At 42.0% G+C, this 21,798-nt stretch overlaps 1 protein-coding gene across 1 annotated transcript; it reads left to right on the top strand.

Annotated features, from left to right (window-relative positions):
- The first annotated feature begins 2,426 nt into the window (after positions 1 to 2,426).
- LOC142609673 (CASP-like protein 5B2) lies at positions 2,427 to 6,497 on the top strand. Its single transcript, XM_075781329.1, has 3 exons — positions 2,427 to 2,989; positions 5,048 to 5,180; positions 6,082 to 6,497. Exons 1-3 carry the CDS (start codon positions 2,859 to 2,861, stop codon positions 6,283 to 6,285), a joined length of 468 nt encoding a protein of 155 aa, XP_075637444.1. The 5' UTR covers positions 2,427 to 2,858; the 3' UTR covers positions 6,286 to 6,497.
- The last annotated feature ends 15,301 nt before the right edge of the window (positions 6,498 to 21,798 follow it).

Here is a 21,798-nt window from a genome sequence, read left to right as displayed (position 1 = left end):
CCTAGAGTATCTACATTGGTGTAGCTAAAAATTTGCTATTTGGCACCTACAAAAGTCACTTTATCTATTTTACTTCTTCACTTTACAATACACCAAACATCAATAGACCTATATTTTTAGCTACTTGATTAAAATAATACAAATAACTCATTAGAATAATAATAAAAACATCCACCACAAACTTCAGTAACTAACCACAACCACTTCCACCATCAGCCACAACCACCACCAGTCCGTAGCAGGAAAAAAAAGATCAACCAAGCAGCCCAATCTACCCACGCAACCACCACCACCACCATAATAGCCCACAGCCCACATAATAAAATTAAAAAAAAAAAAAAAAAAGCAACCAAGCAAGGCACCCAACCATCGAACCAACGACACCACAGCCGATGAACCAACCACACCACAACCCACTGACGCCAATGAACCCAACTGACGCCTACGATCCAACCACGCCACAGCCCACTGATGCCGAAAAACCCAACCACCCACCAATGCCGATGAACCCAGCCAGCCAACCACCCTCAAGACCGATCTACCCACCACCACGATCCCACCCACAAGAGGGAGATAAGGGAGGCGCGCGAGAGAGAGAGAGAGAGAGAGAGAGAGAGAGAGAGAGAGAGAGAGAGAGAGAGAAAGGAGAAGGGAAAAAAGAATAAATGAGAAAAGTTGGAGAGAGAGAGAAAGAAAGAAAAAGAGAAAATATTTTTTTAATGAGAGAAGAGAGAGAAAAGAATAAACAATGATGGTTGTACACAACTCCAATTATTTTAATGGGAAGTTTAATAAAATCTTATTATTTTTTGTTTTAGCTTCTTGTTACATTGCACAACCATCTATGGCTCTGCACTGTAAATGAGAAGTTAAAATTTTTAAGTTTAGCTTCACTATTGTAGCTCACTTTTAAGAATTGGTGGTGCTAAAAATAGCTATATAGCTATTTAGTATCAGCAATTTTAGTGCTTTTAGAGCATTATCATTAGGTGTGTCAAATGCCAAATATTTGGCATTTGGCACACCAAACACCAAAAAACACCTCACAACAGGTGTTTTAAATGCCAAAATATTTGGCACAAGTGAATAGTACCGTTCCAAATATGAAACGGTATGAACACAAATGCCAAACTCAAAAAATAATATTTTATTTGACTTTTCTCTCTCCTCTCAATTTTATATTCGACATTTTCTCTCTCTTCTCATAAATCTCTCTCCCAACCCGTGCTCTCTCTCTCTCTCTCTCTCTCTCTCTCTCTCTCTCTCTCTCTTCTTCAGATTAGAATCCTAGCCTTCACCCTCAAATCAACGGTACGACGGTGTTATGGATCTTCCCTCCTCTCTTCTCTGCCCCTCTCATCGATCAAGTCGCCGCCATCGCCTTTGGTTTGAAGACCCCATCGCCACCGATCTGGAGCTGCCATCGCCGTCGGTCTAAAGCTGCCATTGCCACCTCGGTCTGAAGCTACCATGCCGCCTCGGTTTGAACCCATCTCAGCCACGACTTGAGGTTGTAGTCACCACTTGTCTGATGCACATCTCAACCACGGCGCGAAGCCGATCTTAGCCACTACTATTGATCTAAAGCCACCATTGCCAACAAAGAAGGCTACCATTGCCGGATCTCTCTACCTTTCTTACATGTTTGAGTTGTGGGTATTTGGTTATGGATTTGTTGCAGTTTTGTGGCTGTGGATTTGTTGTGGGTATTTGGCTGGAATTTATTTGGTTTATTTTGAGTTGTTGGGTATTTGGCTGTGGTTTATTTGGTTGGTGGCTACTGGTTGCGGCGGTGGTTGGTCGTTGGGTGGTGGCCAATGCCACTATTTGTGTTTTTGTATATTGGTTGAGTTTTGTGTTAATATATTATTTTAATGTGTTATATATATTATTTTAATGTATGAAATTGAAGAATAAAACATGTGATGAATGATGTATTATAAAATGATGTGGTAAAATGATAAAGTAAATTTTTTGAGTGTTGAAATGACATAATTTTGCAATGCCTGATGGGAATGCTCTTACAAGGCAGGAATGGGGTGGATCAAGGTGATGAAAAATTGCCTTCCCTAATCTTGGACTTTGCAAGACTTTAGATTGATGCTGGGTTCCAAAAACTTCGAACCTCTTTAGGATTGATTGGACAAGGTCCAATTCCCACCTTACGTCTGGTAGTCTTTTCAGCACCTAAAAAGAACTCCATTGCAGTGCAGCCGAAAGTGAAGAAATTTAATTACATTTTTTTTATTAAAAAAAAAAAGGTGAAAAAGAAAAAGGTCATCCACGTAGGACTATTAGTCAGCCCTACCAGCCAATTCTAGAGCTACACTCATTCTAGCCATTAAAAAATCAGAATAAAAAAAAAAATAATAACATTGAATCATTTTTTTAAGATAACGCTAGAAACAGAATCATTTTAGTATACATCATAAAATTTAAAGCCAAAAAAGAAAAGAAAAGAAGATATAGAGCAGATTATGCATAATAACATAGGGTTTCATTTCTTAATCCCATAAGAAAAAACAGAATCATTTTTAGTACATCATAGGTTTTTGTTTTTATAAGGAAGATTTCATTAAACCTTTCTCTCTCTCGAGTGTTCTCTCACGTTTCACTCATTTGTCGTTTCGAATCCAAAAAAAGAAACCTAGATCTTCCCCAAAACTATCACAATCACATGCAATTTCTTTAAAAATTTGGAAGCCCTTGAAATTTCAAATTATGGGTATGCCACTGAATTTGAAATACTGGGCTTTCAGTTAATGCAAGGGTTTGTTGAAATATAGGGTTGGTTTCCAATTAGGGTCAATTGCTTCAAAAAGAAGAAGGCCCAGAGAGAGAGAGAGAGAGAGAGAGAAATGAAGAAGTTGATAGGGAGACCAGGTTCGGTGAGTGGGTTAGCGTTGAGGTTGGGGCAATGTGGATTTGCAGCTGCGGCAATTGGTGTTATGGTCACATCCCTTGGATTTTCTAGCTTCACTGCTTACTGGTATTTCCCTTTTCTCTCTTTGGTTTTTTGGGTTTTTTTGTTTTTTTAGCTTACCATTCTGTTGGACGGTCAATTTTATTTATCAAATGGGGAAAAAAGAAAGATGGGTATTTTTTTATTAAAAAAAAAAGAAGAAAAAGAAATGGCTGTATTTATTTCAATAATTCCATTCAGAGAGTAAGTTTGAATTTGTTTCAGTAATTCCTTCTGATATGTGAAATTAATGACAATGTTCAAAACAGGAAGAAAGTAGTAAACATGGAATTCTGGGTTTGCTGATTTTAGCGACACATATGATGTGGCAAATGAAATTAATCCTAGGAGAATGGCTCATTAAGATGTAAATGTAGAGTTGATTCCTAATAAGTATGGAACTTCTGGTGATGTGATACCACTGCACACCTAACTTGGTATCTGAGTTCATTGTCATTGTACCCTTTCCTTTGTAGGCCACAGAGAGTCATAAATATAGTGAAGGTTTTTATTTATTTATTTTTTGGTGTGTGTGGTGGGGGGGGGGGGGGGGGGGATAAATATAGTGAGGTTGAAACTAGGAAGTACAAACACTTCATTTAGGGTGTCGTATCTGCGTTGTACCAGTGTCATATTAGTTGTTTTATGTTATAATTTTTCAGAAATTGTATGTGTCACCGTATCATACCCATGTCCATATCGGTGCTTCCTAGAGTACAAATCCAACTTCAAGTGTGTATTTCCTATTTATGATAGTTCACTGTATGTTTTACAGATTAAGGTTCATAGAAATTAGCAAAATGGGCTCCTTGTTTCTGACAATTATACTTAATTATTGTTTACTTATGCTAGCAAAATGGGCTCCTTGGGGTTCAAGTGATAGTCCAGTAGTTATGGCATCCTTTTTGGTGTCCCATGTATGTGGTTTGAATCCCATCTCCCCTCTTCCACTATCTGCCTATCCCAAAAAAAAAAAAAAAAAGCCTTGTTCTAGCCAAGATTACTTTCTATCCTTGTCAGGTTGTTATGGTATGAGCTTGTTACGACAAAGATATTTCATATGCAAAATTGTCCGAATGCTAAATGGAATCAAGTGCCCGAAGTTTAGGGATGGCAAAAATTCTCCGCACCGCTCTGCTTTTTCCCATATGGGTTTTCCCCTCCCCGAATGTGTAATTGTGTGTGTGTGTGTGTAAAAGAATTTTTTTTTTATACATAACCTATTTATTATTTATTTATTATGTACATATTCTATTACCATCCCCTAAAATACGTGTTTTCCCTCTTTTAGTACTGCATGCTTGTGCCTCCCCCCTTTCTTTCATCTCTACCTTATTAATGTCACAGCCAACTAGTTAGGGATGGAAAATACCTCCAACCTGCCCTGAACCTGACCTGCCCTGCTCACTTCCCATGCGAGTTTTTCCTGCCCCTTAATCCGACCCTGCCCTGCCTCGTTGGCATCCCTACTTAAGTTCTTTAATAGCTTATTAATACTTGCACATTTAAGTTTTGGCTATGTGTAAATGCCAGAGTAACAATTGTGGAAATTTCCTTTTTAAGGAAAAAAAAAAATTTTTGGTCCTCGCTATACTTAGGTTATGTTGGAAGGGTCTTATTAGGAGGCTACATTTTGAATGTAAAGTACTCATTTATAATTAATCAGAGTAGATCTATTACACCTTTTTCTGAGAGAGATGTAGTTTCTAGGTTCACAAGTTAGTGTTTAGATCTAGTGCGACTGCTGCAGTAAGTGATGTCTATGCAATCCCTGCGTGCATTACATACAATCATGCAGTGTATCCAGGCACGTTAAACCTGTGAATATGGTATTTTCTACTTAATTCTTGCTCAAATTTTAATTCTTATTTGAATTCCTTAAAGGAGAGGGGAAGGGTGACTGGAGTACACTAATTTTAGTATATTCTGGTAAGCTTGCCCTGTCCTCTCCCACCATCCATATATAGGGTAAAAGATTATGCTCCCTTTTTTTTGCAGGGTGGTGGGGGTTTTAAAGTTTACTAAGATACTTTAGCAACCGTTCTGTTCCACACTTTTAACAGTGATATGTGTGCTTTTGCTCAGCTATTTGATTGCATCAATGGGGCTTCAAGTGCTGTGGAGCTTTGGACTTGCATGTCTTGATGTTTATGCTTTGACAAGAAAGAGAGACCTTCAAAATCCAATCCTAGTGAGCCTCTTTGTTGTAGGCGATTGGGTATTCAACTTGTCCCTTAAATTCTTGGAAACATTTTTTCTTGCTATAAAATATGCATGAGCATTGTCACATAAATCCAACGCTTCATATACATGTGTTTGCTAGATACTTGCAGTCATCACATATCATATGTTGCTAATTTTTATATTCATTTTGGTCATGATTGTGGCCAATGCTGCCCAATGGACTGGTTAATCATTTTTTAAGGCCACAAAAACATTTTCTAAGACATTGTGTTAGCTTCCTCAGTTTAGACCAACAAATTAATGAACAATTGGTGGGTCAGTCTTCATGTTATTGTTATATTTGGCTGCCTATTATATGTCAAATAAGCGATGTTTAAAAGAAATTTTGTTTGCTGCTTTCCATCGCCATCCAAGGCTACAGAGATGGTCACATGGGATGGTATGGTCTCTCCTATCAACTTGTTAGTAGGTAAAATTTTTATTGAGAAGCGCATGCCTTGACATGCAGTGATCTTATAATATGTTGTTACATGAGATATTTGTTGAGTTCGAATAGCATTTATCATCCTCAATTTGCACATGAGCTCTCTGTCTCTACAAGTTTCATTTCTTGAACTTTCTTGGAATCAGATTTATTGAGCCTTATGTGTAGGGGGAGACCAAAAGCTTTAGAGCACCATGTATTTGTGTATTTTTTTTTTTATAGAAACACACCCCCAATCTCCCCCCATCCCCAACACACACGCACATTGCTTTTGAAATTTTTTAGAGGCCTCTCTGGTCTCTCAACTTTGGTTCTGAGTTGGCTATTATTTCTACAAGGTTTAGGAGCTGAATTCAGTGGGGAATCAAAACGGCTACTTTCCCACTTTGTCTTGTCAATAACTCAATATATGTAAAAGTGGGCATAACATGTAATAATTCAAAATTTGCAGGTGACCGCTATTCTATCACTTGCAGCTGCATGCTCATCAGCTGGGATTATAGTTCTGTATTCAAGAGACTTGCATTACTGCAATGGTAAAGTGCACCTTCCCTGCAGCAAGTACCAGACCTCTATAGCGTTTGCTTTCATCAGCTGGGCTCTTAGTGCCATATCATCTCATGTGATGTTTTGGATTTTATTAGCCTCAATTTAGATGGCTCATTCTCTCCAGCCCTGCAGATAACACGTCCACGATACACATCTTTTATTTCACATGTAAATGATGATGTTTCTCCAGCATACCCAATCTATTGGTGATTTTCAGGATCCACCTTTTTTAGTTACATGGAGTAGAGGGCTTTAACCCTCATGTTCTTAATCCAGTATTGGGTTCAAATTTTATTTCCATTTTTTTTTTTTCAAAAATTTTATTTTATAAAAGGTTATAAAGTTTCTTTCCACTCGACTTATTCTTATTCTTGCAACCTAATGGCCAAACATTCAAAACCTTAACTAGCTTTTTAGTCAAAACTCTTTGTTGCAAAATCTCTACTATTAAAACTTAGGGCCTGTTTGGTAAATGTGTTTAAACACATGTTTTCAATTTTTAAATAACATTACAAGTATTTCTATACACTTTTTTATCCACACGTATTTTCAAAAAAACTAAAAATTGTTGTTTAAATACACGTACTAAATAGACCTTTAAGAAGTAGAGCTCTACTTCTTAAAGTAATCTTGTACGGTCATCTAATGGGTGCTTCAATTTGCAAACATAACATGCACACCTATTTGCAAGTGAAACCCTTATGAGTTCCATCCAATCACAAGTTCACAACGTAAACTTTTGTTTTGAGACTCCGACTCCAACCCATCGTAGAGCACTTATTTATTTATTTAGGGTCTGTTTGGAATTTACTTATTTTGTTAAAATTGAAAACTTTTTGCTGAAAGTACTGTAGATAAAGATAAAAGTTAGTTGAAATAGTACTGTGGGGCTCATGAATAATTTCAAAAAGTGTAATGGCTTTATGAATAGTAGTAAAATAACTTGAATAGTAAAATAAGCTTGAGCCAAATGCACACTTAGTGAGATAACTGTTAAATTGTCTTCAACTAGTCTATTAATCTATTTTCACAGTTAGTTTTAAAGAGTTTATTTTATTTTGTAGGCAAACTCTTATAAAAATATCCAAAGCTTGTTCCTTACAAGAAATTAAACAAAATATTTTTTTATTTTACCAATTAAACCCCAGAATTTTATAAGTTATGATAATATATAAACACCATGTTAACATTTGTTAATAATCATTATGAAAAATCCATCAATTACATCTCCTAAATATTGTTTTTTACTCTTTGTTATTTGTGGCCTTTAAACTCATGAATTTTAGCCCAGCTAGTGCACCATTAAGTTGAGCTTCCTTCTACCCATTCAAACACAAATTGACGAGGATGTGCACATTGTGCAGATGCCACCAAATGCTGAATGTCACTTACCAGCACTTACGTCTCTAAACTAAGGCGCTTAAAAAGGTTTATTGGTTGATTTCATTGCTAAAAGCACAGAAAGAGCCACTTCAGTAGGCACAATATTAGCCTTCACACATCTCCTATTATATGATTTGATATCTTGCTATTGTTGCTACTGCCTTTCCTTTAGGCCAAGTTGCACCAACATTATTTGTTACTAAGGAAGCAGCATTGGCTTTTCCTACACTCCCTCCAAAAATAGGAGCCTGAGGTCTTCCAATATTATTGACACCCACTGCATGATCATAGTAAGAAACATGGATTTTATGTATCAAGGGTGATGAGGATAATTTGTAATTGATTGGTATGAGGTGCCCAAAAGGGATGACCGACCCTCAAAAGGGATGACCGATCCCAAAAGGAATGACCGACTCCTGAAAGGGATTATCAACCCCAAAAAGGGATGATCAACCCTAAAAGGGATGACCGATCCCAGAAGGGAATATCAACCCCATAAGGGTAGACCACCCTCAAAAGTGATGATCAACCCTTAAAAGGGAAGATCAACCCCAAAAGGGAAGACCACTCTCAAAAGGGATGATTAACTCCTGAAATGGAAGATCAACTTCTAAAAGGGACGATCAATCCATGGGCTGACAAATCAGGCAATCCTCAATCCCGATGACCCATCCCTTAGGGTTTCTATGGGGCTTGCATGGGGCCCACCCACGCATCTTTACATGGAATTACTTGCACATCAAGACCAAAGGCCCTATTGCGCAATCAGATCTCTTATATATGGAAATGTGATCCCGAGTATCTTGGAACCCTTCTCTCTACAAGGAAACTCCCCTGTATCAAGGGATTCGAGTAAACTCTCTACCACTATATAAACCACAAATTTAAACTTTCTTGAAGAATGAAAATTCTCCCTAACTTTTGCACTCTCGAGTTCTTGGAGATTCTTCTATCACTGACTTAACCTTTGGAGGGTCTTTGGCCAGTATCTCACCTGTGCCTTTTAATTGGTTCTTCTCTTTTGTTCTTCAGGTACACCCATTGGCATGTGTGTGGATGATCAATTCACTGACGATTTTTGTGCATCATCAAAGGGAGAGAACATAAACATCAACACCTTGCCTCTCAAACAATATGTTTCTTATGTTCCAAATTTCATTTGTTGTTACGTACAGAATAAACAAGATGAATTTGGCAACAAGATAGTCACTTAAGGCAACTTTTTATTTGGTGACATAAATGAGACTTGTTTAAATAATTTAATGAGTTACGTGTCTCAATGATCTTATGAACAGCCACGTGACAGGCTAAAGGAAAATCATTTAATTTAGTATGGAGGAAAATGTTGTATTTAAACAAAAATATACTACTAATTAAACTTTTATATTGATTTATACAAATTTGGATCATAAATTAACATGCAAGGGAGGTAGTGTGGGGGGGTAAAAAGATCCTGATGGGAATGTGGGCCTTTTGGGCCGTGTTAAGGAAGGCCGACCTGCTCCTAGGTTTAGAATTTGTTAGTACTGTGGGTCGGCCCATACGTCGAGGATCCGAGGATCCAGCCGAGGGTGAACTTCCCCTCGAATGAATACCGAAGAACTCGGGATTTCATAGTAAAGATTAGGAGATGACACGGTTAAGGTCAATGGTTAAAAGGGGTGAACCCTAGAATGCCCCAGAAGCACCGGTGTTGGAGAAATGTCAAGGATAAAGGCTGCCACATCCGCATTAAAGACCCTGCACCTACTACCCTGGCTGCATTAATGGGTAAGTGACACCTGAACAGTGGAAAGGAAACTTCTGGTTACTATTCAAAGGCACTGAGAAAAGAAATATCTAGGTTAAGGGGGAGATGGGACAACACGTGTACAAAGTATCAAAGAGAGGAGTATTTAAGGGGCAACCTGGAACACAAAGAGGGGACGGACTTTTTGTAACCTAAAAAGAAAAGAAACAAAGAGAGAGATAATATAAGAACAACTCTCGGCTTATGTCCGAGGAAGCTGATTTACTATATTCCTTGTTGTATCCAAGTATTTGCAATCTTTAGTTTGTCATTTAATCCTTACACGCTTCTAACCTGGGTTTCAAGCCCACACTCTACAAATTCATATTGTTTAAGGCTCATTGGGCCTGAGCCCATAACTATTCTTGGGACCAGGTGCTATTGTGCACTTACAATTGGCGCCGTCTGTGGGAAATCTAGTCTAGAAGAGGTAGGAATATTATGGCAGGCTTAGGCTCTCACCATGCAGAGTCACAGGGATCACAACCGGAAGACCATTTCGAACGTCTTGAACGTCGAAGGGATCGTGAAGGGAGTGTCCATACAGAATACCCTGGCGCTAGCCATACTCATGGCGGGGGTAGCACCACCCACGAGGAGGGATCTAAATCCATGCAGAGGGAAATCAATCGTTTGAAGAGGAAGTTACGTCGTGCTAAACGTAAGTTTTCACCGTCCTCGTCTAGTTCTTCTTCGGAGAAGGATAGGGGAGTTGGCTACGGCTCAAGGTCGCGCTCCCCCACCAGTGCAACGTCCTCCGGTGAGGAGGGCGACCAGCCAACCCGCAGACATAAGAAGCTTCGTTCTAGGGGCTTAGGCAACGATACTATGAGTAGGGCGTTGCACCAACTCTCTAAATCTCTGTTTTCACGGAGGATTGAGAGGGGAAGGCTTCCCAGAAGGTTCACCCAGCCCACCTTTACCATCTATAATGGCCGGACTGATCCAGTGGAGCACGTGAGTCACTTCAACCAGAGGATGGCAGTGCACTCCCACAATGAGACTTTGATGTGTAAGGTTTTCCTCTCCAGCTTGGGACCTGTGGCTATGAGATGGTTTAACGGTCTCAAATCAGGGTCTCTAGGCTCGTTTGGGGAGCTAACTAGGGCATTCGCTTCGCGGTTTATTACGTGTAGCAGAGTCCCTCGGCCATTGGACTCCCCGCTATCCATGGCCATGAAGGAAGGGGAGACACTGAAAGCATACTCCGACCGATATTGGGAGATGTTTAACGAAATAGATGGTGACTTTGATGAGGTGGCGCTTAATACCTTTAAGGTAGGTCTTCCTACTGACCACGACCTAAGAAAGTCTTTGACGAAAAAGCCCGTCCGCAGCGTACGCCGCCTTATGGATCGTATTGATGAGTACAAGAGGGTAGAAGAAGACCAGCAGCAAGGAAAGGGAAAGGAAAAGGTTATCCCACAGGAGAGAAGGGATTTCAGGTCGGACAGATACCACAACAACAAGCCGAGGAGGGATTACTTCGGGCAATCCGGCTCGGCAGCACCTCAGGCTGTAAATACTGTGTTCCGAGAACCAGTGCATCAGTTACTGGAGAAAGTTCGTAAAGAGCCCTTCTTCAGATGGCCAGGAAAGATGGCAGGGGACCCTGCGAAAAGAAACCAAAACCTCTTTTGTCAGTACCATCAGGATGTGGGGCACACTACCGAGAACTGTCGGACCTTCTGGAATCACTTGGAACAGCTTGTCAGTGAGGGAAAACTGAAGCAGCACCTGTGCTACCCTAATGGGCAGGGCAGTCAACCTGTTTCGAATAACCAGAGGAACAATTCATCTCGGCCTGCATTAGGAACAATTAATGTTATCTTCGCTGCGCCTGGTAGGACCGGCTTAGGTCCCACTAGAGTGATGGTGGTTTCCCATCCTCAGGCCGAGGATGTGGGTAGCAGGCCGAAGAGGTTGAAGGGCACCTTGCCCGTCCTAGGTTTCTCCGATGAGGATAAGGTAGGGACTATTCAGCCCCATGATGATGCTCTTGTGGTCACCCTCAGGATAGGGAACTATGATGTGAGAAGGGTGATGATAGACCAGGGCAGCGGTGCAGATATCATGTACCCTGATCTATTCAAGGGGTTAAGGTTGAGGTTGGAAGATCTTACTCCTTATGATTCGCCGCTCATAAGCTTTGAAGGGAGAGCCGTTGTGCCGAAGGGACAAATTCGTTTGCCCGTTCGATCCGGCTCAGAAACAGTTGAGGTGGACTTTATTGTGGTTGACGCGTACTCTCCGTATACAGCCATCCTTGCCAGGCCATGGCTGCACGCTCTTGGAGCTGTCTCCTCTACCTTGCATGTTAAAGTTAAATTTCCCTCAGGGGAATGTGTTGAAGAGGTCCTCGGAAGCCAATCGGTGGCCAGGCAGTGCATATCGGCTGCTGTCCTGCATCAGGTGGAGGCCGAATCTTCGGCCCTGATCACTAAGGAATTATAGCAATTAACTGCTCCCGGTTCATCTGGGATGGTGACAGGGGAGGAGACATATTGTGAGGGGTTGGAGAAGTTTCCAGTAGCCGATGACCCAGAGAGGTTCTTCCAAGTCGGTGTACTTTTGCCACACCAAGAGAAGATGGAACTGTTAGAATTCTTGAAGGACAATGTTGATGTTTTTGCGTGGGATCCTTATGAAGCTCCAGGCGTTGATCCGAGCTTCATTTGTCATCACTTAAATGTCAATCCAGCTGTCGTTCCGAGAAGGCAGCCACCTCGGCGATCCTCCATGGAACATTCCGAGGCTGTGAAGGAAGAGGTTCTTAAGCTTAAAAGGGCTGGTGCTATCAAAGAGGTTTTCTACCCCGAGTGGTTGGCCCATACGGTTGTTGTGAAAAAGAAGAACGGAACGTGGAGGGTATGTGTGGACTTCACTGATCTGAACAAGGCCTGTCCTAAAGATTCGTTCCCAATGCCACGTATTGACCAACTGGTGGATGCCACTGTTGGACATCCTCGGATGAGTTTTTTGGACGCCTTCCAGGGTTACCACCAGATTCCCTTAGCATTAGAGGACCAGGAGAAAACTGCCTTCATTACACCGACGGGGAATTATCATTATAAGGTCATGCCATTCGGCTTAAAGAATGCTGGGGCTACCTATCAAAGAATGATGTCCAGAATGTTCGAACAGCAAATGGGGAAAACCATTGAGGTATATGTTGACGATATGGTGGTGAAAAGCAAAGCAATACCCTCACACGTGAAAGATTTGGCCGACACTTTTCAGATATTGAGAAAGTACAAGTTGCGCCTCAATGCTTCAAAGTGCTCATTTGGCGTGGGGTCGGGAAAGTTCTTGGGATATATGATTACTCATAAAGGCATAGAGATAAATCCGGTGCAGGTCAAGGCTATTCAGGATTTGCAGTCTCCTCGGAACCCAAAAGAAATCCAGAAGTTAACGGGAATGATTGCTGCCTTGAATAGATTCATATCTCGGTCGGCTGACCGGTGTCGCCCTTTCTTCCAACTGTTGAATAAGTGGAAAGGGTTTCAATGGACTGAGGACTGCGAGTTAGCTTTTCAACGGCTCAAGCAATATCTTTCTCAGCCACCTATTCTGTCTCGTCCTGAGGCACATGAGATTATGTTTGCTTACCTGGTAGTGGCCGTCCACGCGGTCAGCCTGGTCCTGATAAGAGATGATGACGGGGTGCAAAGACCGGTATATTATGTTAGTAAGTCTTTAGGTGATGCCGAAGTGCGTTATCAACCTTTAGAGAAAGCGCTCCTGGCCGTGGTTCACGCCACGCGAAAGCTTCCCCATTATTTTCAGTCTCACACGGTGGTTGTTCTGACTCAGTTGCCTCTCAAGGCAGTGCTGCGTAGCGCCGACTACTCAGGAAGGGTAGCAAAGTGGGGGACCATCCTAGGGGCTTTTGATGTTAAATATAAGCCTCGCACCTCGGTGAAGGGCCAGGTCCTCGCTGACCTGGTGGCGGAATTTGCCGAACCATTGCTGGAAGAAACTCTGAAAGAGGCCCACATGGGTGAAAATCAGTTGAGGCAATCACAGTTGCGGTGTCTCCGATTTGGGAAGTGTATGTGGACGGGGCTGCTACTCAAAGAGGGTCTGGTATTGGACTCGTTCTAATGTCCCCTGAAGGAATTGTCTTTGAAAAATCTTTAAGATTGGCCTTCTCGGCTACTAACAACGAGGCCGAGTACGAAGCAGTCTTGGTAGGCATGCAGATGGTACGTAAGATGGGTGGTAAGGAAGTCCATGTCTTCTCAGACTCCCAACTGGTGGTCGGCTAGGTCATGGGGACCATGGAGGCTAGAGACCCCAGAATGCAGGAATATTTGGCCCAGATCAAACGTCAGCAAACTGAGTTTGGTTCCTTCGCCTTAACCCATATCTCTTGGAGCGGGAACACTCATGTAGACTCCTTAGCCACGCTGGCAACTACCTCGGCTCAAGGTTTACCTAGGGTTATCCTCGTTGAGGATTTACTAAAACCCTCTGTTGTCATTGCCGACGCACCTCGCATCCATCTAATAAGGCCTGGACCTAGCTGGATGGACGCGATCGTATCCTTTCTTAAAAATGACCTCCTTCCCGAGGACAGGGCTGAAGCAGAAAAGATACGTCGAAAGGCGCCGTGTTTCTGGTTGTCCGAGGACCAGAAGCTATACAAACGATCCTTTTCAGGACCGTACTTGTTATGTGTGCACCCTGAATCAACAGACGCATTACTGGAGGAACTGCATGAGGGAATTTGTGGGAGCCACACTGGGGGAAGGTCCTTAGCCCATAGAGCCCTGACTCAGGGCTATTGGTGGCCCAATATGCAGAGGGAGGCTCAGGACTATGCCAGAAAATGTGATCAATGTCAGAGGTTCGCCCCTAATATTCACCAACCTGGAGGGGTTCTCAACCCTCTCTCCAGTCCTTGGCCTTTCGCACAATGGGGCTTGGACATTGTAGGGCCATTTCCGAGGGCCGCTGGAAACAAGAGATGGCTTCTTGTGGGAACAGACTATTTCACCAAGTGGGTTGAGGCCGAGCCCTTGGCAAATATTAGAGATGTTGACTCCAAGAAGTTCGTCTGGAAAAACATCGTCACTAGATTCGGAATACCACACATACTCATCTCAGACAATGGTGTCCAATTCGATAGTAAGGCTTTTAGGAAGTATTGTGGTGACATGGGTATCATAAATAGATATTCCACCCCAGTTTATCCTCAAGGAAATGGACAAGCTGAGGCTGTTAACAAGGTCATAGTCAATGGGCTCAAGAAGAGGTTGGACGATGCGAAAGGTAGATGGGTAGAAGAGCTCCCTCATGTTCTGTGGACGTATCGGACTACACCGCGCAGGTCTACTGGAGAAACGCCATTCTCAATGACTTATGGAGCTGAGGCGGTGATTCCACTGGAATCTGGTTTTCCTACCCTAAAGACGAGTTCTTTTAGCCCAGAGAATAATAAAGGACTCCTAGAAAAGGATCTTGATTTACTTGAGGAACGGCGTGAGGCAGCTATGGTCCAAATGACTTATTATCAACAGAAGCTAAAACGAGGGTATGATGCCCACGTAAAACTAAGACCACTCGCGCCAGGTGATCTTGTACTAAGGAAAGTTGTAGGCACTTCTAAGAACCCAGCTTGGGGTAAGTTGGGACCCAATTGGGAAGGCCCCTATCGCATTGTTTCAGTAGCAGGCATAGGGTCGTATAGGTTAGTTGACCTAGACGAAAGAATTGTACCACGTCCATGGAATGTAAATAATCTTAGAAGGTATTACTATTAATGAAATGTGCATTTGTCAGTTGATATTCCAAAGTCATGATTAGCTCTTTTATTTAAATTATCATTTTTTAAGAATCAAACAGAAACTTGGTTAAGTGTAGTCCTCGGACCACAAACCTTGTGGAAATTGATGTCTTGTCATTTGTTAAACAGAACCATAGTTATGCCGAGTCTTCGGACCTCCTGCTTTGGGAAAATTAACATTTGAAATTATCATTTTTAAGAATCAAACAGAAACTTGGTTAAGTGTAGTCCTCGGACCACAAACCTTGTGGAAATTGATGTCTTGTCATTTGTTAAACAGAACCATAGTTATGCTGGGTCTTCGGACCTCATGCTTTGGGAAAATTAACATTTGAAATTATCATTTTTAAGAATCAAACAGAAACTTGGTTAAGTGTAGTCCTCGGACCACAAACCTTGTGGAAATTGATGCCTTGTCATTTGTTAAATAGAACCTTAGTTATGCCGGGTCTTCGGACCTCCTGCTTTGGGAAAATTAACATTTGAAATTATCATTTTTAAGAATCAAACAGAAACTTGGTTAAGTGTAGTCCTCGGACCACAAACCTTGTGGAAATTGATGTCTTGTCATTTGTTAAACAGAACCATAGTTATGCCGGGTCTTCGGACCTCCTGCTTTGGGAAAATTAACATTTGAAATTATCATTTTTAAGAATCAAACAGAAACTTGGTTAAGTGTAGTCCTCGGACCACAAACCTTGTGGAAATTGATGCCTTGTCATTTGTTAAACAGAACCTTAGTTATGCCGGGTCTTCGGACCTCCTGCTTTGGGAAAATTAACATTTGAAATTATCATTTTTAAGAATCAAACGAAAAATTGGTTAAGTCTTATTCTTCGGACCACGACTTTGATCAAAGTTAACTTCTTATTATCTCTGGGTGCTAATGCGTTGCTGTTTACTAACCTGGATCCTAAGTTTTATATTTTTAAGTGTTAAGCAAATTTGTGCAAAGAATGGTCCTCGGAACTTACATCCTACTAGAAAAGACGATGTGCATTACAAGGGTCCAATCGTTATACGAGGTCTTCCTTTTCAATCAAAGGCATTGTTTAAATATCTCAATCATATCACCTTCTGTTAAATCTTTAATAATGTGTGTATGATTATGGGGAAGTTATGATTGTGCAATCCTGGGAGTTAGATTTGTTTACTCTGAGAGACTTTCGTTATGTATTAATGGGAAAATTTTGCGATAAATATAAAAAGAATAAAGTAAAAACAGATGCAACACGAGTAAAAATCAAATAAAGTTGTTCTTCATTAATCATTTAGGTATACATTACATATAAAGGCTGAACATGGAGAAATAGAAGCCCTAAGCTAAGTCCTAAGCTTTTGGAGGAGGATCTTGCTGAGAAGTGCTGGTTCCCTCTGTCTTTTTCAACTCCAACTCAAAAGCAGACAGAACCTTGTTTTCTTTGTCTGCTACTTTGGTTGGAGGAACATTGGACTCCATGGCCTGGCTCAGTCCCTTCTCGGCATTTCCGCCTCCTTCCTTGTCTTTATTGGAACCTGAAGGTTCTGTAGGATCTGGAAGAGCAGGAAGAGTTGTCTCAGGGGTAGGAGTAGCAGCAGGAGCCTATTCAATCTCCTGTATTTCCAGGGGAAGCCAAACGTTCTCGGATTTCCTCAGATCCGAAGATAGAGGAACTCCTGCCACGTTTAAAGCTTCCCCCCAGACTTTTTGACAGTATTCTCGGCACAAAGCCGTGAACTCCTCTGTCAGTTGCTCCTCAGTGGTTGCTACCCCTTCCTCGAAACTCGCCACTTGGCGCGTTTGTAGAGAGAGTTGGAAGGAGCTGGCTTCTTCCTTCATCAGTGCCAGTTCCTTTTTCAGATCCGAGCACTCCCTTTGGGCTTGGGCGAGCTCTTCATCTCTTTCGCGGAGGAGCTTGCGCTGCCCTTCTATCTGGGTCTTCATAGTCTTCAAGTTTGACTCGACCCCATTTTTCTCTCTCCTCAGCTCAGCCACCTCCAAGGTAAGCTTTTCGTTCTCAGCAAGGGCTGTGCCCAGGGTCTTCTCTGTCTCCAGCCTAATCTCCATCTCAGTCCTGGCCTTCTTCCGAGTATCTTCTATAAATTTCTCGGCTGTAAAGACCTCCTGAATGGCCTGTAACAAAGTGTGATGGAATTAGGAATAGTAAACAAACTTATGAATATTGTTAAATGTGGAATCTTCCTAAAAAGGGGTAAACTTACCAGCGCTAAATCCCTTTTTAAAGAGAGGAATAGTTGCGGCTGGTTCATTTTTTCCAAGGTCTCCATGTCCTTGGGCAACAGGAGAGGGCGCTCCAACGCTTCGGCCAAGTGGTGGGCATGACCTTGCTGAACCGCCCTTATACTGGATTGGCAGAAGATGGGGGCGTCGTCCAGTCTTAAATCGGGGGACCAGGTGGTCGGTGCTCGGCGCACTTCAGCCTCGTCCCCAATTTCCCCGCTTTCAACTGAGCGGGCCCTACCCTTGCCTTTGTCCAGCTTCTTCTGCTGAACCGGTGGGAGTTGTTGCCTTGGTTTCTTGGGGTCTTTACTGATCGTCCCCTCAGTATCCCCCTTTCTCTTCTTCTTGGGATCCTCGGCTGGAGGTTTCGGCTCAGCTGGAGGAGGGGGAGGTGGTAAAGATGGAGGAACTTGGGACATCCCCGTCTTCTTCTCCACAACCTTCGCAGCTCTATTGGTAAGGAGACCCTGCATCCTGCCCATATCTTCCTCAGATTCGTCCTCGGGTAGGGCAACCACAAACCCTGCAATTCCAGAGGCCTCGGCGGCTTCTTCCTCCTCGTCGGAAAGTACAACAAACTGATTCCCGCGAGGTCCCTCGGTGTCTTCGAGATGGAATTTGTCTATCTCGTCGTCTAGTGTATGCGAAGAAGACACCTGTTCTTCTAGAACAATAGTTGTCTGGGAATGCACGGCGAGGGGAATTGCCGCTATGGCCTGGTTGTATAAAACGGTGTTAGGGGCGTCAGGGAGATCGTGGTCGTCCAAAAAGTTGGGCCGGGCTACGTTTATTTTTCTTCGCCTCCGGTCACCCGCGATTATGGCATTTTCTATTTCTTGGAAGTCCGAGGATATGGGGTCGTATCCTAAAATCAGATGGGCGGCTCTAAGTTGTAGGTCCTCGCTGACAAACACCTCGGAGCGAAGCACTCGGTTTAGATCGGCAACGCTGCAGTGGCTCAAACGTGGACGCACGTGCTGCTTATCTGTAAAGAAAGAAGTGAACAACATGGTCAGATTCACATAACGAGTGACAAAGTTAAACAAATATAAACACATATTAGTGTGCATGTTTGTGAGTGTCAAGGAAGTTGCGAGGTGGGGAGGTTAATCCTAAGGTCTCGCACCTGGATCTCCCCACACAACTGGGCAGTGGAGGCCGTCGTGCCAATTCCCAGACACGATCAAGTAGTCGTCCTTCATGCCTTTGTTGGATTTGGGCAGACAGGAGATCAGCCTAACGGTACTGGACCGAGACTTAATGTAATAACCTACCTTAGAAAGTTTATGGGACTCGTACAGAAAGACGACATCGTGCCAGGTGAGGTTTAAACCCATCTACTCGTTTAGAGCATCTACACTACCCAAAACTCTAAAAACGTTTGGGAGGCACTGATCGGGACACAACCGGTGGTTGCGAAGGTACTCCCTAGTTACGGGTCTCATTGGGAGGGTCATCCCACCTTCTATAAAGGCTATCATTGGGATGATAACCTCTCCCTCTTTCCTAGAACCGGCCACGGCTTCTGCCGGGCAATATTTTAACCCTACGTCGCTGGGAATACGGTACTTGGCCCTAAAGCCTTCCATCCCAGCGGCGGTATCAACTAGACACTTGAATCTTCCCATTACAGAGGAACGAGAGACTAAACTCTAAGAGGGAGAATGTTTGTAGTGATAGCCGAGGACAAATACCGAGGAGAAAAGGTTAAGAATAGAAGGAGCAAGAACTTACAAGGTCGAAGGTGTGCAAATTTCCATGGTTTTCTGCAAGTAAGGTATGATGGCTGATGTTTTGATGGGATTAGCCCCTGAGGAATTAAATGAAGGCGCAAGTTCCCGAAGCGTCATGACGTGCGAAAAGGCGGCCTCGAAATTATATTTGTCCCGCCTAAAATTTCGTGGAGTAACGAAGACCGTTGGATGCCCATCTCACCGTTGAACGTGGGAGACAAAATGTAACTTACAGTAATAAATGCGCGCGTTTTTTAAAATAAAACCGCCAAGTGGCATCTTCTGGGACGCGAAACGATTTTCACACGTGTCGTAACTCACAAAATGTGTGGAGTAAGTTCTTGTCGGATCAAAACCCTATTTTTCTCCTCGGACGTTGAAAATTAGAATTTTGAGGGGCTATTGTGGGGGGGTAAAAAGATCCTGATGGGAATGTGGGCCTTTTGGGCCGTGTTAAGGAAGGTCGACCTGCTCCTGGGTTTAGAATTTGTTAGTACTGTGGGTCGGCCCATACGTCGAGGATCCAAGGATCCAGCCGAGGGTGAACTTACCCTCGGATGAACACCGAAGAACTCGGGATTTCATAGTAAAGATTAGGAGATGACACGGTTAAGGCCAATGGTTAAAAGGGGTGAACCCTAGAATGCCCCAGAAGCACCGGTGTTGGAGAAATGTCAAGGATAAAGGCTGCCACATCCGCATTAAAGACCCTGCACCTACTACCCTGGCCGCATTAATGGGTAAGTGACACCTGAACAGTGGAAGGGAAACTTCTGGTTACTATTCAAAGGCACTGAGAAAAGAAATATCTAGGTTAAGGGGGAGATGGGACAACACGTGTACAAAGTATCAAAGAGAGGAGTATTTAAGGGGCAACCTGGAACACAAAGAGGGGACAGACTTTTTGTAACCTATAAAGAAAAGAAACAAAGAGAGAGATAATATAAGAACAACTCTCGGCTTATGTCCGAGGAAGCTGATTTACTATATTCCTTGTTGTATCCAAGTATTTGCAATCTTTAGTTTGTCATTTAATCCTTACACGCTTCTAACCTGGGTTTCAAGCCCACACTTTACAAATTCATATTGTTTAAGGCTCATTGGGCCTGAGCCCATAACTGTTCTTGGGACCAGGTGCTATTGTGCACTTACAGGTAGTACTTATGCAATTCAACTTTTATTAGATGCACCCTCTCCTATTTTTAATATATGAAATTATGAATGAATGTTTAAAGTTTTAATAATTTTTTACTATTAATTTTAGAAATCTACTATAAACTATGGGGATATTTGCATTTTGTTCCATAATTCCCAAACTATTAAAACTTACAATCATCAGCTCAATTATAATAAAATTAGCATTTTACACCACACATAATAAATTTAGCAATTCACATCTCACAGTTCATCACAAAGATAGTTTTCCAAGCTTTCCTTTGTTTAGTAGTAAAAGAAACAAAAAATGGGTTGAAGGAAAATATCTTGTAACTTCCTTTATTTATCTTGGCGTGAGATAAAATTGTTTATTTTTTGGAAAGAAAACTGTCTCACATCAAACTAAATAAACGAAGTCAAAAAATAATTTTTCAACTCATTTTAACATTATTATTTATTACCAAATATATATATAAAAAAAGAAGAAGATAATTCTCTAACAATGTTTTTTTTTTTAAAAATAATTCATGTTTTAGAAATTTTAATATTGAATGAAACAGTTTTAAAAAAAAAAAAAATTGAATCATGGAGTGTTCATTTTGTTGTTAACTTTAACAATTGCATTTATAAAAAATATAAACTTTTAAAGCGTTCGCAGCTGGGCATGAATATGGCAAAGGTAAAATGAGTTTAGCATAAAGGCCCCAAAAAACCCCACTAGGCTTGTAAAAATAAATAATTGTAAAATTATTTAGAATTGTGCTATAGTGCGATTCTAAAGGCTTAAGAGCACTCATAGCGGTAAATTCCATCCCATCCTATTTTACCATTCCAAAAAACTACTTTATCAATCATACCATACCATTTTACAATACACCCAACATCCCAAAACTCTATTATTTTACCATTTTATTAAAATATTATTTTTTTAATCTTTCTTTATTATTTCTTTCCAACATCCTGCCGATCAGAACCACCAAAAACAACATCCTGCAAATCAGAAACACCAACCAAAAAAAAAAAAAAAAAAACCCCAACTCTAGTGGGTAGCAACCAACCCCAGCAACCTGCAACCAAACCCAGCAAAGAAGAGTCTCTACCACACCCATCTGCAACCCTCGAAACCTCACTTAAGACCCATCTGCAACCCACGAAACCCACGGCCACACCCATCTGCAACCTTCAAAACCTCACTTGAGACCCATCTACAACCTACAAAACCCACGACCACACCACCTGAGACCCACCCACCATACCAAAACCCAACAAGCCACAAATCACAAAACTGACAACCTGAGACCCACCTACTATACCAAAACCCAGCAAGCCACAAATCGCAAAACTAACAATCTGATCTCACCTCACAAATCATAAAAGCGGCAACCCAAACCCCACGAATCCGATCTCACCTCCAATGCCCACGAATCCGATCTCCAAGCCGATGCCCATAAATCGAAAATATTCTTTGCTTATACCATTCAGCTTCTCTAGCATGTTGGGTTTATAGGATGAGTGAATCAGTAAAGGGATTTGGAGATGGGTGAGGG

The sequence above is a fragment of the Castanea sativa genome, chromosome 9 (assembly GCF_040712315.1).
Source record: "Castanea sativa cultivar Marrone di Chiusa Pesio chromosome 9, ASM4071231v1".
In the NCBI taxonomy this organism is placed as follows: domain Eukaryota; kingdom Viridiplantae; phylum Streptophyta; class Magnoliopsida; order Fagales; family Fagaceae; genus Castanea; species Castanea sativa.
This window is presented reverse-complemented; position numbering and strand designations above follow the sequence as displayed.